Below are 17,424 nucleotides of genomic sequence, written 5' to 3' on the forward strand. Positions count from 1 at the left end.
TAGAATTAAATTCCATTAATTCTTCTAACTGAAGTAAACCTATATTACAGCAAGACTCATTCATTATTTAATTCCATTTAAGTTACCAACAGTTTACATAGTATAAGGTAGGTTGTATATGCACTAGAATAGATCTACATATCCTCGGCAAGGTTAGGCATGTACATCTAAGACTTCCATTCTCAAAGGAATAAATTGAGTTTGTGTAATGAGATTCTTTCTGATTCTGACTCTAATTGCCTTTGTGTTAGTTGAAATAATAAATACTCCAGCCACAACACTGGCATAGTACAAAATTTGGGAGCACAATGGAATTCAATAGTCTTGTTTAGGGCCGCACTAGAATCGCTAGAGAGGGTTTGATGCAATTATAATTCTTCCTTGCTAGAAGCAATGGCTGATACGTTACGATGACCATTGATTGATCTCTACAGCTTGTTTTTAATGTTTTGCTTGCAGTGGTTTGTCGCCTGTGGATTAGATGAGGGAAAGAAAGATCTTCAAAGCAGCCTTTGAAAAGTTAGAACACACCAACAAATACATGGAGAAACACAGAGACAAAAGTTGGGACAGTCATGCTGTCTTGAATCGATAGAAATTGTATCGTGCATTTGAACACCCTCAGGATGTGAAAGGCTACTATATAATATGAATGACTTAAATTTATCAAAGACATTTCTTGGTAAATGAACTTTGGGAAATAGAGCTCTGTTAAAAAAAAAAGGAAAATTGATAGCAATGTCATTTTGCCGAGATGATGAAGTTAGGAGGAAAGTGCTATGGTTGTATTTTTTTTTTTTTTTTAGGAAACATCATTTTAATCATGAAATTTGCTGTGGGCAAATTGTCTCTGCAGAAAATAAAATCTGTAGAGTAACTTTAAGGAACTGTCAGATGCTGCTTCGTTCAATAATCAGGAAAGAAACCACTCAACTCCATTTGTTTGAAATTAAGTGTACTTTTACTAATTACAAACGAATAGTAGCAAAGCTAAGCTGAGTCTGGTTAATTGGGCGCGAAAACAATGAATATCACGTAAAGGTCAATCCCCTCCCCTTGACACCCCAGTCCATAGTCCAATTATAATTCACCCAACTGTCAGGTGGGAGATATCGTCAAAAAACATCAGGGTGGAATGCTGGACAGTTAACCTTGGCGGGAAACTCCCTGCCTCCACATGCGCAATGAGATGGTCAGAACAGCTTCTAGAACATTCCTCCAGCACATAATGATTCCATGCCCCCCTTCCCCATTTCAATGGAAGCCGAAGCAGCAGCAAGGCAGAGGCTGACAGGAACCTTATGTCAGAATTTGTAACTTCTCTGTGATGTCTGTCTCTGCAATATTTTTTCCCTTCAGAGTATAAACAAAGATGGCATGAGGTGAAATGCAGCTATCAAGTCATAATTTCCTTTTATGTTTTAAAAAGTTATTTTTAAAGATTTGTTTTGAAACTTACACTTGCAGAGTTAATACAGGTAGACCTTGACTTACAACAGCTCATTTAGTGATGGTTCAAAGTTACAATAACTCTGAAAAAAGTAACTTAGGACCAGCGGTGCAATTCAGCCAGTCTATTCAGATTGGACAAACCATTAGCGGTGGTGGTGGGAGGCTCTGCCCATCCTCCCGGATGTCATCAAGTCCCATTTTTGACACTGTGCATGCGTGCACACTCACATTTGCAAATCGGTAGTGAAGGTAAGTTGATTTTACCCCTGCTTAGGATTGTTTTTCACAGTTGCATCCTTTCCAGCATCCCCATGATCATGTGATCAAAATTCTAATGTTTGGCAACTGGTTCATATTTATGACCATTGGTGGGACCTAAGGTCACAGGACCTTCTTTTGCAACCTTCTGACAAGCAAAGTCAATGGAGAATCCAGATTCACTTAATAATTGTGTTACTAACTTGACAACTACAGTGGTTCACTTAACAATTTAAAAAACCCCACCCATTGAGGAAAATAGATTTACTTAATGACCATAGTGTTTGTTTAATAACCTGCATCTGCTTAATACCATCATTAAAAATGGTTTATTCATTCAAATCCAGTCACATGATGCGTTGATCTATGACCACAATGACTTACGATCCATAATTTTTGTTTTGGGTGAATTATATCCCCCTCTTCTCTTCTTCATGCTTTTGAACATATCTTTGACTTTTTGACTCGAGAAAAAGCAGACATCAGCATTATACTCTAAGGACTAATGTTGTAGTGCATGTGTATTTGTGTAAATGCTGATAATACATTACTTTAAATACTGTGTTTTCCGGCCAAAACCCTCATGGTATAGAGATGGGAGAGATTTCAACTTTTCTTTTACAGTTCCTTACTCTGTAGCAACAATGACATTGGACAGGGCACTTGAAAGTTACATTTACTCATATGAGCAGGTTGAATGCTTGCTAAGTCTCTTTGTTACTCCTTTTCTGAGAGAGATTTTTAAAGTCACCCAGGGAGTTGTTTTCCTGGATTGCCTTTTTTAGTTGCTTAAACTCATCTCTTTTTCTATTGATTTTATGTTTTCTGAAAATTGAACTACACTGTGGAAGGGCAATATTTGTAAGACAAAGATAAGACTGCCTTTCAGCCTAATTGGTGCCAGCTCACAGGATTCTAAAATTGACATATAATCACATCTGCATTAGTGTGGTGTTACAAACTGTAGCCTTTAGCTGGTCTTTGAGTCATGGAGTTCTGACATTATAGAAAGACAGGGCTGCGGAAATAATTAAGCTCAGGATGCTAGTGTAAGTGAATAGGATAAATTTAATTGCTACATAGGTTGCAAACCAATGTTTATCTGTGGAAAATATACATCGTCAAATACTCCTTTGAACCATTTCAATTCTACAACATTTTTTAAAAAAATCAGGCTTGGCTTGGTGTATAGAATTGCATAATGACCTTGCTTCAGAGAAAAGGCTTATACTGCATTTTATGGCGATAATACTTTTTTTAAAAAATATTCTACGATGATTTATATCATTTGCATTTATTCCACACATTGTTACTCTGAAGGTATTTTACAACATCGCAAAGAATATATATGTCAAAACTAAAGTAAGTTCTAATAATTACAGCTGCGTTGCAGATTTTTAAAATAACTTACAAAAAAAAAAAGTAAGCATCTTTTGCAAATTATGATCATGGTGTGCCATGCAATTTAGTGTGACTAACTTCTGCTTTACTAGCCATAATGTGAATATTAATTATTTTAAAGTACATATAAATGTAGTGATACATGCAATTTTGGGGTAGACTTTCTATACCTCCAGGCTCTTGTAAAGACTAAATTTTAATCTTGGTATCAAATATTACCGTAGCTTCTTTTAAAAACGACCTCAGAGCCAGTCTCTCTCTTCCTTCCATCTTTAGCAGCCAAGTCTTTTTGACTTTGCTACTTCTTGATCATAATATTGTTCTCTCTGGCTTCTAGTGCAAGGTTAGATGTTACACAGAGCCAAGTTTCAATAGTGCTTCTGCCAAATGGGCTACTTTGTCAGAGAGCAAACATACTGAACTGGAATATTTTAAAAAGTTTATGTTCAGCTTGGATTCAGAAAGGAGACTAGTCCAGAGTTTTTGAGTCATGTTGTATGAAGTCTCTATCTTTGGGCACTAAAGTAGTCCTCAACTTACAACCATCCGCTTAGTGACCATTCAAAGTTACAATGACACTGAAAAAAGTGACCTATGGCCATTTTCCACACTTGCAATCTTCATGGCCAAGTGATCAAAATTGAAATGTTAGGCAACTGACTCCTATTTATGATGGTTGCAGTGTCTCAAGGTCATGTGATCACCTTTTGTGGCCTTCTTACAAGTAAGTCAGTGGGGAAGCCAGATTCTCTTAACAACTGTATTACTAATTTAACCGCAATGATTCACTTAACAACTGTGGAAAAAGAAAGGTCGTAAAATGGGATAAAACTTGCTTAACAACAGAAATTTTGGGCTCACTTGTCATAAGTCAAGGACTACTTCTAATTATAGATGTTGAAGCCCAAGTAAGTCCTCAGACTTACGAATGACAGCTCGGCAACAGCCAGGCGCGCCTTAGCCAATCAGGCGCGACCTGCAAGTTGCCGGGCTGTCATACGCGCGGCTATTGGTTCTCCTGTCTGACAGCTCTATATAAAAAGCTGTCAGACAGAGGAAGGGTGCCGGTCTACTCCTGTTGTTTGTTCTTGCCTGTAATAAACGTGTTATACTTACGGTTACCTCATACGCCTCCCGCCTGGTTCTTTCTGAGAATCTAACAATAGATACATTCAGAATCTTTTTATTGCAATGCAATGAGAACCATAGCCCCACTGATTCATTAGCCTAATTTTGTGTGTACCAATACACTGAGAGCACCACATTCTGCAGAAACAGTTGTCACAGAGTTATGTGGTTGAAGTGAGAGAATAAATTCTAGCAACTTAATGAGTTGCCGTTTTTCTTTTTGGAAATTGCAGATTGTAAGAACCACAATTAATGCATAAATGTATTTCAGGAAACTATGTTTATATGGATTTTATCAAAGTATTGTAAAAATCTACTGTACTAAAGAAAATGAATCATTTAAATTAACGGTGTCTAAAAATAGCCAGAAATATAAATCTTATATATAGGGTATCATAATTTAAATGTTCTCTAATTGATTTCCAGCATTTTGGATCATCGTAAATCACTAACTCACTTCAGTAGAGTGCATTACAATTATGCCTCTGCTGACAACTATGTTTATTCACAAAAACCTGTAATAGAGTGAGTTCTTTGTTCTGTCTCTTTTTTTTACTAAAGAAGACATCCTTGTCTATTTATAATTCAGCAAAAGAGTCTTGTCCATGACCTACAAGGACTGAAGCTGATACTTTATTTTCCCTTCATCAGTATCATTAGACTTGTCACCTTGCATGCTTGACACTCTAGCTGCTCGAAGTTATACCTGATCTCAGCAGAAACTCTGTTAAAATATAAAGCAGATAGACTTCGTTCAGTCAGATTCAAAGCAGCCCAAGAAGTAACTTCAAATAGGAGGCTCTGTTATTAGCTGTATATCTGTTACTGACCAATTGAAGGTACCACCTGACTGGTTTCATTCTTGGGCGTAGGCCTCTCCTGGGAGAGATCACATAGTTATCTATTGTGAGTATAATTTTTTAAAAAAGAAGAAAAAGCATAACTTTATAAATCAATATAAAAGATTTTTGGAAGACACTATTAAAAACATGCTAGGCCTTTGAAAAACAAACAATTCAATATAGTATCTGTTTCCATATTTCTAGGTATGAAAAGAGGTCAATAGTATCCAAATAAGCTGGAAAAAAATCTGGTTTTAGAGCAATGTATAACTAAAACAGAACTATTTCAGTTTTATTTTGTAAATGTGTTTGAATTCTTTAAAAATTTTATTAGATAATGTGTACACAAATTGGAGAAGAGGAAGGATAGAAAGAAAAACTTGAAACCTTGCATTTTGTTCTATTTTATTTATTTTTGCTACTACAATAAATTTTATTTATTGTGAAGTTTTGTTTCTCAAAAAGGTTTTCTTTTCCTAGGAAGAAATCTTTCAGTTGTGCCTTTGAACAGATGAGTTATTATATTAGTTTAAAAGCCAAACACAATTGTGCCTACTCAGTATCTATCTAGAATGAAACTATGGCCCTTATTTTTTATCATTCTTTGCTGATGTACTGTTTATTGGTACCACTTTTATATATTTAGCACAGTAAATATTATATCAGATTAGTATACTGTTTCATGTACCACAATGATGCATTAATAGTATACATTTCAGTAAAAGAGACATTAATTTTGCAGAGAAGTATAATACCTGGTATGAGTTTCTGTGGTCTTTTGTCAAGCAAAGTCCTTTTTTTATTAATAGTAGAAGGCGTCATAATTTGGAACTGTACTAAAGCTGGTACAAATTCAAATAAGTAATTATTGCAAAACATTTGACTCTAAAAACCCAACATCATAATCCAATGAATTTTAATTTCAGTCTAGCATATTCAGAGGAGTATTGTACAAATGTGGAAGACTTGCCATCAATTGCTTTCTTGCAAAAGGATTAATAAAGTCATGTGAAAGAATTAATAAAGAAATGTCCCTTGGCATTTCGCAATGCCACTTTTTACATAAAACCTGGGGTCCAGATAGGTAGGGCCTTAACTGCTCAACTAAAATTAACAAAGCACTCTCTGTACAGGTAGACCTCGACTTACAATAGTTTATTTAGTGACCACTCTGAGTTACAACAGAACTGAAAAAGTGACTTATGACCATTTTTCAAACTTATGACCGTCACAGCATCCCCATGGTCAAAGTGATTTACATTTGGATGCTTGACAACTGGTTCATATTTATGACGGTTGCAGTGCCCCAGGATCATGTGATCACATTTTCTGGCAATCAAAGTCAATGAGAAAGCCAGAGTCACTTAACAACAGTGTTACTAATTTAACACAAATGTGGCGGGGAAAATTGTAAAATGGGGCAAAGCTCACTTAACAAATTTATCACTTAGTAATAGAAATGTTGGGCTCAATTGTGGTCGTAAGCCGAGGAATACCTGTACTATATGTATAGCTATACAGTGTCAACACTGAACCCAGAAAGATGTTAGATCCTAAATATGTTCTATAAGAAGAATGCAGTTCAACTTAAAAAGGTATATCACTCAAATTCTGAAAGTCATTCATTGAAGTCAGCTTTTATTCTGTTGTTCAAAATCAGTTTATGTTCCTGCGTCTAACCCCTTAGAGTTTAAAGACAAGTGATGTCTCCCAATATATTATATCCCTTTTGCAATAAAAGAGCAGTGCATTTGGGTATCATCAGTATTCAAGGTAGCAACTAATTCTGTATCCACATATGATTGTTTCCAGTATCTTCAGAAAGCTATTAAATATCATGGAGGACAAGACAAAGATATCAAGGTGACTCCCAATGTCACTATCTCATAGCTCAGAATGGTAAAATGGTAATGGGAAACCACCATAAACCACCATAAATATCTCCAAAAACCTTCAAGCATGCTAAAAAAAATAGCATTATCAAAATCCATAGAAAGATTCAAGGATATCAATAAGAATGCACTCTCTCTACATGTCTTCCAATACAGGTAGTCCTTGACTTACAATAATAGTTCATTTAGTAACTGTTCAACAGCATTGAAAAAAGTGACTTATGACCATTTTTCACGCTTATGACCGTTGCAGCATCCCCATGGTCACATGATCAAAATTCAGGCTCTTGGCCATTGACTCTTATTTATAACAGTGGCAGCGTCCTGGGGTCATGTGATCACCTTTTGCAACTTTCTGACAAGCGAAGTCAATGGGAAAGCCAGATTCACTTAACAACCGTGTGACTATCTTAACAACTGCAATGATTCACTTAACAACTGTGGCAAGAAAGGTTGTAAAATGAGGCAAAGTTCACTGGACAAATGTTTCACTTAGCAACATAAATTTGGGCCTCAATTGTGGTCATAAGATGAGGATTATCTGTACACAGGACATCAGAGCAACCAAGAAACTTTTCTTGGCTCCTTGGAAGAACAATAGCCCTTTGTAGTTTTAGTCTTCAGAACTCTCACTTACTTTCCCCCCCCTCTTATTTTCCTTATGTTTGTGGCTTCTGAAACTCATGCAGTCTCAAAGGTACTTTCAATTTTATGCTATCATATCAGCCCTTTCATAGCTAAGGCCTGTCCAGGATTTGGCTCCTAAGCTTTGGAATCAGGCAATGTCTTATTTTGAAGATATTTAAATATAGTTTTAAAATATGTTAACTGCAATTCAGGATAAACTGGAAAAAGCTGATGACAATCAGGGGAATATTAAAATCTAATCTTCTGCCAAGCAGGTAACATGGAGATATTTAAATTTACTGACATATGGATTTAATTCCATACTTTTATTGGAAATTGTGATAGGATATAGTATTCATGTTTAATTCAGTTTGCTGCACTCCAACCACCTTCTCCACAACTTTTCCCAAAAGGTGGACTTTGAAGATTTAATAAAAATTATCCAGAACGGTTGAATCCAGAATTAGTTTGAGTCTTAAGAAGGATACTGCCTTCTTTAAAACAGATGGAACAGGGTTTTTTAAGAATAAATTCACTAATGTTGGGACTAAATTACAGACCATCTCTTTTAGACAATTGTAAAACAGAAAAATCATGTTCTTCCATGTATTTTATACATCTATGCAATTGTATTCAGAGTTAAATTTCTGTGCATTCTTATCAACTAAAGTTATAAGGATGATCATTCAAGAGAGGACCTTCAAAGTAGCATCCTAACAGTGTGGGGTGAGGGATATTTAGTGTAAATATATACAGTATATGTAAAGGTAAAGATTCCCCTTGCACATATGTATTAGTTGTTCCTGACTTTAGGGAGTGGTGCTCATCTCCGTTTCAAAACTGAAGAGCAAGTGTTGTCCGAAAACATCTCTGTGGTCATGTGGCCAGCATGGGAGTAATGGGAGCTCCCTCCGTTACACGGTGCTAGGGATTCAAACTGCCGAACTGCCAACATTTCTGATCAATAAGCTCAGCGACTTAGCCACTGATCCACCATATCCTTTGTGTATATCTATGTATGTACATAGATACACACAGGTTTCCCCTTGATGTGATGCCTTCTTGTGGCATTTTCAGCACCACAAGAAGACTGCTTTATTCATGCAAGAATACTTTTTCTCAACAATTTTTCATCAAAGCATTTCGGCAACTTCATTATCTTTGTTGTTGCTTTTCATTAGCACAGTTTATATTCCAATAGTCTGTTTTTCCTCCTATGGTCCACTTAGAGAACATTTATTAATAAACAAGATTCCTCCCCATATCTGATTGCTCTTTAATTTGTTGAATCTCATCTCCCAGAATTCTCACTAATAACAAAGGAAGCCAAGGAATTCAGGAAGTTGAAGTTCACATTTCTGAAAGCACCCAAGTTGGGAGAAGCTACTGTGCCATATCAACAAACAGACAAATAATATTTCCCTAATGTTTGTATTATTTTTTTAGAGATTCCTCAAAAGAATCACTGTTAAGCCTGTTTGTCCATGGTTCATAATGGCCCAAAATTTATTTCAACCCCCAAAATATCTGTTTTTTGCATTCAGGTGGATTACTTTTGATCTCACAATTGCTCAGAGAAAAAGTGCAAAATAAGATGACCACAGCTATTATAGATAGCTTTAAGCTTAACTCTTCTATAGTCATCCTTGTAATTCAATTTAAAGCGTTCCATTAGCCTTTGTGGCAGTAATAAACTTTGTCTGCAGGATCTAAAGCAGACAGTATTACATTTCTTTTCAAATTAATGCATTTACTTCAGAACTGCAGGTTGTCTCTAGAGTAATAGTCTGATTTAAGAAGGAAATGTGATGGAGGGATAAGTAGAGGTGGCAATAGATGGAATTCTTACATGATTCTAGAATTGCATATGCAGTAAATATTTCCACCAGAAAACACTGATACACCGGTTTATACCTAATTATAGTTTTAAGTCATGATTCTGCAACTAGTTTTTAACCCAGATTTCCATATAATGGAGCTAAGATGTGCAGTTATTTGGGTGTCCTCTCCTGGAGTCTGTGTCTCCGAAGGGTTTGAAATTTGGAGATGGAACGAGCAAATGCTATCTACACCCTGGAAATCTCAGAGCTGATTAAATCCTGAAATTATTAGCGTCAGCTAAATTGGAAAGAAGGCAAGGAATTAATGATGGGCTTTGACAGCTCTACCAACTGTTATTGTTCTTTTGGATTGAAGCATCTACAAGGAATTAAATTAATTGATTGAACTGATTAAATGTTAGTAGCAAACTAAGGAGAGAAAGAACTAGAAATGGAAGGATAGTTATGAGCAAATTGGATTCAAGGCAGACAAATGCCTTGTTATTCAGTTTGACTTTGATTTGCTTGGTTAAAGTTGAGTCCCCTTTATTTCATGTGTATGGATCATCACCCAAAGAATAGACCCCTGCTGTAAAGCCAGGTCTGGTGTCACAAAAGGTTGAAGAACATTTTACAGCTGATGCTGTAACATGTCCAACATAACCGTCCTTCTATTTTCCCCACCACAAAAACCTTGGGAGGTAGATTGAGCTGAGAGAGACTGTCCCAAAGTTACCCAACTGATTTTCATGGCTAACGTAGGACTTGAACTCATCGTCTCCTACTTTCTAACCTAGTGCTTTAACCATTGTCTGGAGTAACAATACAACACGTAAAATGCAGACGGAACAAATATATGAAGAGTGAACAGTTTGAGAGGAAGAGGAAGATTTTTAAAAGTTTTGATGGGATGAAATTGATGAGATCCTCAAAAAAGAAAGAAGTCAGAAGATTAAACCACAAATGACAATATATAAGGGGGGTTTGGATATAGATCGAAACAAACAAGTAGTTTTCAAACAAAGAAAAGTGAAGTACTCAAAGGAGTTGGTAAATAAGATACATTGTAGTTATATTCTTTCTCCCTCTCTCCCCCCCCCCACCTCTTCTTCCATTTCTTTGGCTTTCTATTTCTTGCTCTCTTTGAACATTGCAAAATGTTACTTATCTCAAAAAGAAATAACATGGTTGATATGTATGTGTGGATATTACAACATTTTGGTTTATTGTGGATATGTGGATTTGTATACTACTTGTATTCCTTTTTGGATGTTCTTTCTGTACTCAGTTCAGCAAATAATTTTTATAAGGAACTATATGAAGTATAATAAAATACCATGCCAGGAGCAGGAGACTTGCCTTTCTCCACCCCTTTATCCATCCCACAGTGTCACAAAGATCAATTCTAAAATTGAACCATAGGCAAGAGGGTCTGAGACAACTCACTGTGGCCAATTCAACATGACCAAGTTGCCAGGGCCAACTTGCTGCAGGACAACTCACCACAAGATAAGAGTTACACTAATATTGCAGAAATGGTGGAATAGAATCATTAAAGAAAGGATGCCAAAGGAGGGAGAATATGAAATGTGAATAACAAAAAATAAAATAATGTCTTAATTATCTTAAATAATTAAATCAAATTGTTGAATTATGCTGTGTCAAGTTGTACCATAGTGAGTTGGCCATGGCGAGATGGCCATGAAGCATTCTGCAGTGAATTGACCATAGCATGATAGCCATGACGAGTTGGCCACAGAGAATTGGCTGCGGTGAGTTGCCCCATTCTACAAGCAGGAAAATGATTATTGACTCAGACATCATATGGTAACCCCCATAATACCTTGGACAAAGTGATTTTTGTTTTTTGTTTTTTTAACTAAGATACTGATTATTTGTAACATGTCATAAAAAGGCTAAAACTCTTTAACTCTTTTGTTCTGAGTACATGCATACTGAGATTTATCCCTTTCTATTTCCATTGTTTCTTCTAGCCACTACATCTACTACTGGGACAAGTCATCTCACAAGATGTGATGTGAATAAGAAAGGCTACTGTGTAAATGGGGGTGAATGCTTCATGGTCAAAGATCTTCCAAACCCAAGATATTTATGCAAGTACGAGAATCTTTCCAGTGAAGCTACAGTATTTATTGCTTTAATGGATGTTTCATATGGTAACACTGTTTAACCTAAAGAACATATGTTATGAACTGATGACAGCTTTTTTTATTCTCCAAAATAAGAGTTAAACACCATCCCAAGTCATTTCCCTTGTTTCCAAAACATGAAAATGCTATTGTATGTATGGTTTAAATTAGATTAAATCCATATATAAAATTATTTAGCCAAAAAAAGGAATAACAATCTGTTAGACACAAAAACATCACTTTAAAAAAAAAAAATATCCCCAATACATTAAAATAAAAGGGCCACTATTTTGTTGCCCAATTTGCTTCCAGATGTATTGGACCATCATACTCTGTTGACATGGCCAATGACTGCATTTCATAAAAATTATCAGACCCATAAGTCAACATAGCTAGAGGAAACCAGTTTGAAGGGCTACACAAAATGAATCTGTAGTTTGACTAGATGATATTGTTCATATGGTAAAAGCATTCAAAAATTTTAATGTTATTCATGCATTTGTTTGGAGAGAAAAAACATGTTTTAAATTAAAACACCATTTACAAAATACAAATATGAAATATACACATGCATATGCTTTCTCTCTTTCATTAAAACAAGACTTTCTGAAATTATTCCATAATGTTTGCTAGATCAATGACCTGTGATAGCTTAACATTGTGTGGTAGGGCTGCCACAATTGACTTTCCAATATTTTTCAAGCTGAAAGTTGTTCCAGAAACATTGCAACATAAGCACATACTCTGTGAACAATTAGATAATTAATTGGATGGAATTCTAAAATGTCTCATATTTTGGCAACAGCAAATAAAGATGGCTTATCTTTTACGATTGCTTTATGAAATGCAACTAAGTGGGGGGGAATGCTAAAATAGTCTATTTCTTTTTTTAGAATCTAGATCCCAGAGTTTAGTTAACCTTGATACTATAGTGTCATATCCATTTTCCTCTATAATCCTGATTTAACGTGATGTATTTTTAAAATATATAAATGCAGCTGTTTAATATTCATATTATAAACTTCATACCAAATTAAGAATACAATTGCTACCTAACGGATATTCTTACATTCCTTTGTTTTCAATAACCAAAGCGTGTATTTGAGCACAATTGGAAATTATCAAGTGCTTTCCATTTCATACCACTTCTACTGTATTGCTCATAATAACATTCAAGTCCTGATATAATTATATGCAAGAATGGATAAAGCAGAAATATCAATTTCATTCAGATAAAATGTCATCCCAACCGTAGTTAAAATGTTCAGACTGGAAAACAAATTTGACCAGTGAAGTGTTATAAAGACCACACTGAAGAGTAATATGGGTCCAGTTTTTGACAAGCAAAGTCAGTGAGGAAGCCTGGTTCACTTAACAACCGTGTTACTAATATAACACCTGCAGTGATTCTTTTAACAAATATGGCAAGAAAAATTGTAAAATTGGACAAAACTCACTTAATAAATTTCTCAGCAACATAAATTTTGGGTTCAATTGTGGTCATAAATTGAGGACTACCTGTACAATGTCTTGATATAATTTGTCCTAGACAGGTAGCATTTAGATATTTCTGTTCTTGCTTTAATAATAAATTCATATTTATTGTATATGATTTACTTTTTGAAAAGCAAAACAATATTTCCTTAAGCTGAAATGCAAACCATAACATTTCAGATAATTTTTCTATTATCAGACATTCTCTGTTTCACTGACAACTTGGGATTCAAATGTCTTTATAGCGAACAAACTTATCAGTAAAATATTTGACACTAAGAAAATTTCCTAACAACTGAAAACTCTAATTCTAATTCATATTACACAGTCAGGTCATTGTTTTGCTAATGTCAACCTTAGTCTTCAAGCATAGAGAATAATTAATGCAGTGTTGGGAGGTCTTCATTTTAAACATGTAGTCAATGTGTAATCAACACTGCTACAGTGCTGTTATAGTCACTCTTGCTTTTATAACTTGTTTTAAAAAATATATTAATCAAACCACATGTTTTGCTATTTTCAGAAATAATCAGAGTTTGAAGTTCTGAAGTTGAAGTTCTGCTTGAGTTAGGAAGAGAGAACGCAATTTGTTTTGTGTTTTTCAAAAATTAATTCATGTTCACCAATTACTGGGATCCATGAATAATGGTGCTATTTACTCAAAAGGAACTATTGGTATTCTTGAAATAGGACACATTTTTTACAGGCCATTCTGGTTTATTTGCCAATAAGGCCTTTCTGAAACTTTCACAAGCTAGATTGTTGATAAAATAGATTTTTAAAAACCTTAGCATCTCTGATTTGATGAAGCCCTTCTGAAAAAGAATGTTTGACACATACTAACATTTGCTGTACTTCAGCAAAATAGTTTCAAAGTGCCTTAAATGCTATACTATTTTGGTCAGGGTATATTTCAAGCAAACTGCGACTACTATACAGGAGTTTGAAAAACATATTTGGGAGAAAATGACCCTTCAATGTTAAGCATGAAAAAAAAGTTGTATATTTTTAGAATCCCAACAACTCTATTCATAAAAACAGTAACCTGCGACTCATACATCATTTACTTACTGAATTTTCAAATAATTGCACTTTTCACAGGGGAAAAAAGGAATGATCCATTGTTTTTTTAGATTTTTTTAAAATCGATAATTGAAATTAGAAAAGTAAAAAAAAGCAAAATGTTTAAAAAGAGATTGAATTTGGATTGGATTCAGGCAGCAAATAAACATTACTAGCAATCAGGAACAAGAGGTGTTTTTTTTTATAAACCCAGCACAATTTCTTTGTATGAGACTTTGTTTAAATAAAACAGGGATGATGAGTTTTTGTATGGTATAAAATTTCAAGCAAGTTTTTTCTCTTTTTCTCTCTTTCAATGTGGCATTTCTTTTCATCCCTTAGATTCAAAATAATGCTGAACAAAAGCAATGAAATCTAGTTCAATTCTAGTGGGGATTCTTTTCTGTTTTTTTATTCCATAGCAATAGCTATAGCAGTGATAGCAATAAAAAAGCACATTTTCTGTGGCAAATCCAATGTGAGCCACTGTAACCTTTCCAAATGGCTTTGAACTTATGTTCTAAAGAAAGTTCAATAATCCCCACCATTAAGTTACATCGCATTTTATAGATGAGATTTTCTTCTCTATCTTTTTTTTCCCTTCAAGGATATGAACAATATATTTTGCTGTCTCAGGAAAATTGGGTGCATGGTGGACCTTTGACTATACTGGCTAATTAAAATTAGCCAGCATAGTCTAAATAGACAGAGGAAATGATAAATGCTTCCCTGTAAGATTATAAATTACCTGCAGTATTAAAGGACAATACAATTAGAACATGTCTTTAAAAACCCATTATCCACATTTCTCTTTCCTAGATTATTATTATCCCTTTTTAAATGTTCTCCATTCAGACCAAAGTATTTGAATGTGTGTTACAGTCCCAATTTCACACATTTTTGGATTAAATAATTAATTAGACCAAATTAATGGTGAAATATCCACAATTGTGGAATCTGTGATATTGTAATCTGCCAATTTGTATAAATCACGTCAAAGTAAAGTCTCTTGAACTGAGAAATTAGCTTTACCTAGAAACTGAACTAAATTAACTGGTTTAAAAAAAATGAATTTGTTTTGCTGACCATTCTTTGTTTTATAAGCATTAAACATATATTTAATCCTTACCAATCTGCCAAAAACTATTAACATTTAACAACCCTGATTTAAATTCTTGATCTAGATCTATTAGAGTTCAGATTCTGGTCTTGAAACTTAACTATAACCAATTGAAATGTACATGCATACATATACACGTATGTACGTACATACCCATTATGCTATTCCCTTTGTTATGTACAACACAGAAAAGACTAATAAACAGTGACCCAAAGAAATTAAACACACAAAATAAAGAAAAAGAGAAGCATATAGATATTTCTTCAATCATAGATATAGTGAAATTTCATCTGAAGAATTAGATGTAGAGGTTGAAGAATCTAGAGAATGCATCTAATGCAAAGTTCTTGATAAAATCAAAAAGAACATTTTGGGAGCAGAGCATTCCTATATGATGGAGGCTCCCAGTTTTCTCCTGAGGTAAATTCAAGTCCTGTTGCTTAATTTCCAAGAGTTTACATCCTCTGAGGAATTGCTTGTTTCAATATAAGTCTGTTTAATCTTTACAGAGGACATTTTATTACCGATTTTCCTGAGGCATGGGTACAAGTTGGGGGGGGGGCTAAAGCTTTGGAGTTTCTTCTTGGAGTCCTGTTTGGCCAGTTTGCCTCCTTTATTCTGAAAAATATTGAGAATCAGCTTTTCTACTGGACACTAATAATATAATAAATTTATTTTTGCCTCTGATTTTATGCTGTTCTTGCTACCGGTGGTATTATATTGTTGTTTTGACATAATGCTGCCCAGAGTCCATTTGGCTTGGTCAAGTAATGCATTTAAATAAGAAGGAGAGAGAGAGAGAGAGAGAGAGAGAGAGAGAGAGAGAGAGAGAGAGGGAGGGAGGGAGGGAGGGAGGGAGAGAGAGAGAGAAAGAAAGAAAGAAAGAAAGAAAGAAAGAAAGAAAGAATAAATTATGCTCTGCTTTAATAGTTTTGTAGTCCAACTATAAAAGTCCATGTTTCTGCATATTTATTAAACTATCAATGGATATGGCAGTAGAAAAAAAGATATCTTTAATTGATCTTGCCATCAAAATAAATGCTTACAGCACCAATGAATTCAGAGTATTCTAGAAAGAGAAACATCAGCTTTAAATTTATCATCACCCTTACTTCCTTTCCTTGATTGTACTTTTTAGTTTTGTTATTTGTGGTTGTCTTTTGGTGACACAGGTTTGTTTAAATAAAAATGCAATGCTTTTCTCATCTGTTTTCCTTTTAAATTCTTTCTCCGAGGTCTTTTAGAGGAGATTCATGAGCCGTAGAAACAGAATAGGGTTTTCTCTACCCCATGGGTTCTTCTCTTTTTAAATTGTGGATCACATTTTTGCCTTTAGGTGTCAGGATGGATTCTCTGGACCACGATGTGCTGAAGTTGTACCCATGAAAGTCCATAAATTGCCAAAAAGTCCACAAAGTATGTTTTAAAATAAGATGAAATCTGTTTTCTTCCCAAATTACAGCAATCAAAATCGCTATCATTTGATGTTTTCACTCTTCAGTTTAAAATGGGATCTTTTTCTTTTGCCTTTGACCATTCTTTGAAGATTTGACAGCACCAAACACCTATTATTGTTTTGGTAATTGCAACAATTCTTTATTGCTCTGGTTGTCATTGCAAGTATTCTTATTTAGAATCTCTTTAGCCTTAATTTTTAAAAAAGCTGGTTAGTGTAAACATTACATTCAAGTTCACTGACTAATGACAATATCAAGTTGTCATTTCAGGTGTTGTACTTTTATATTTACTAAAATTAATCACCTTCCTCCTTAAATTGGTATTTGTGAAGCCATTGTTTCTTCAAAACTTTTTCAGGCTCTTGGCAATAAGAAACAGGCCCAATTTCTGAAGATGAATTCATCAAAGTTCTGGCTGCAGTCACTCAAGGAGCCTCTTAGCATATAATTGCCTCTTTTTCTTTTTCTCTGTTTTCTCTTTCTTTTTCTTTTTGTTTTTACTCTCAGGTGCCCAAATGAATTTACTGGTGATCGCTGTCAAAACTACGTAATGGCCAGCTTCTACAGTACGTCCACTTCCTTTCTGTCTCTGCCTGAATAGGAGCATGCTCAGTTTGGTGCTGCTTTCTCCTAGTCGCATCTTTCCTCAGATTTTCCTTTATTACTAAATGGATTCCATGAACCTTAATCTTGATTGCTTCTGCCTGTTTGCATGGTAATG

The 17,424-nt window shown here is 34.8% G+C and overlaps 1 protein-coding gene across 12 annotated transcripts in view; it reads left to right on the forward strand.

Moving 5' to 3' along the window:
* NRG1 (neuregulin 1) overlaps positions 1-17,424 on the forward strand; it is a 170,194-nt gene that overhangs the window by 127,125 nt on the left and 25,645 nt on the right. For 7 of the 12 annotated variants that reach the window (XM_087716236.1, XM_087716237.1, XM_087716235.1 and 4 more), the window contains 2 exons: positions 11,415-11,538; positions 17,211-17,269. In XM_087716236.1, the coding sequence (XP_087572362.1) occupies positions 11,415-11,538; positions 17,211-17,269 (183 nt within the window). Of the gene's footprint in view, positions 1-11,414; positions 11,539-16,582; positions 16,663-17,210; positions 17,270-17,424 lie in introns of all 12 variants that reach the window. The other 5 variants (XM_087716241.1, XM_087716240.1, XM_087716238.1 and 2 more) reach the window with 2 other exon arrangements.

This window comes from Thamnophis sirtalis, unplaced genomic scaffold, assembly GCF_051295495.1.
Source record: "Thamnophis sirtalis isolate CommonGarterSnake01/CBP01778 unplaced genomic scaffold, rThaSir2_p1.2 scaffold_5, whole genome shotgun sequence".
NCBI lineage: Eukaryota > Metazoa > Chordata > Lepidosauria > Squamata > Natricidae > Thamnophis > Thamnophis sirtalis.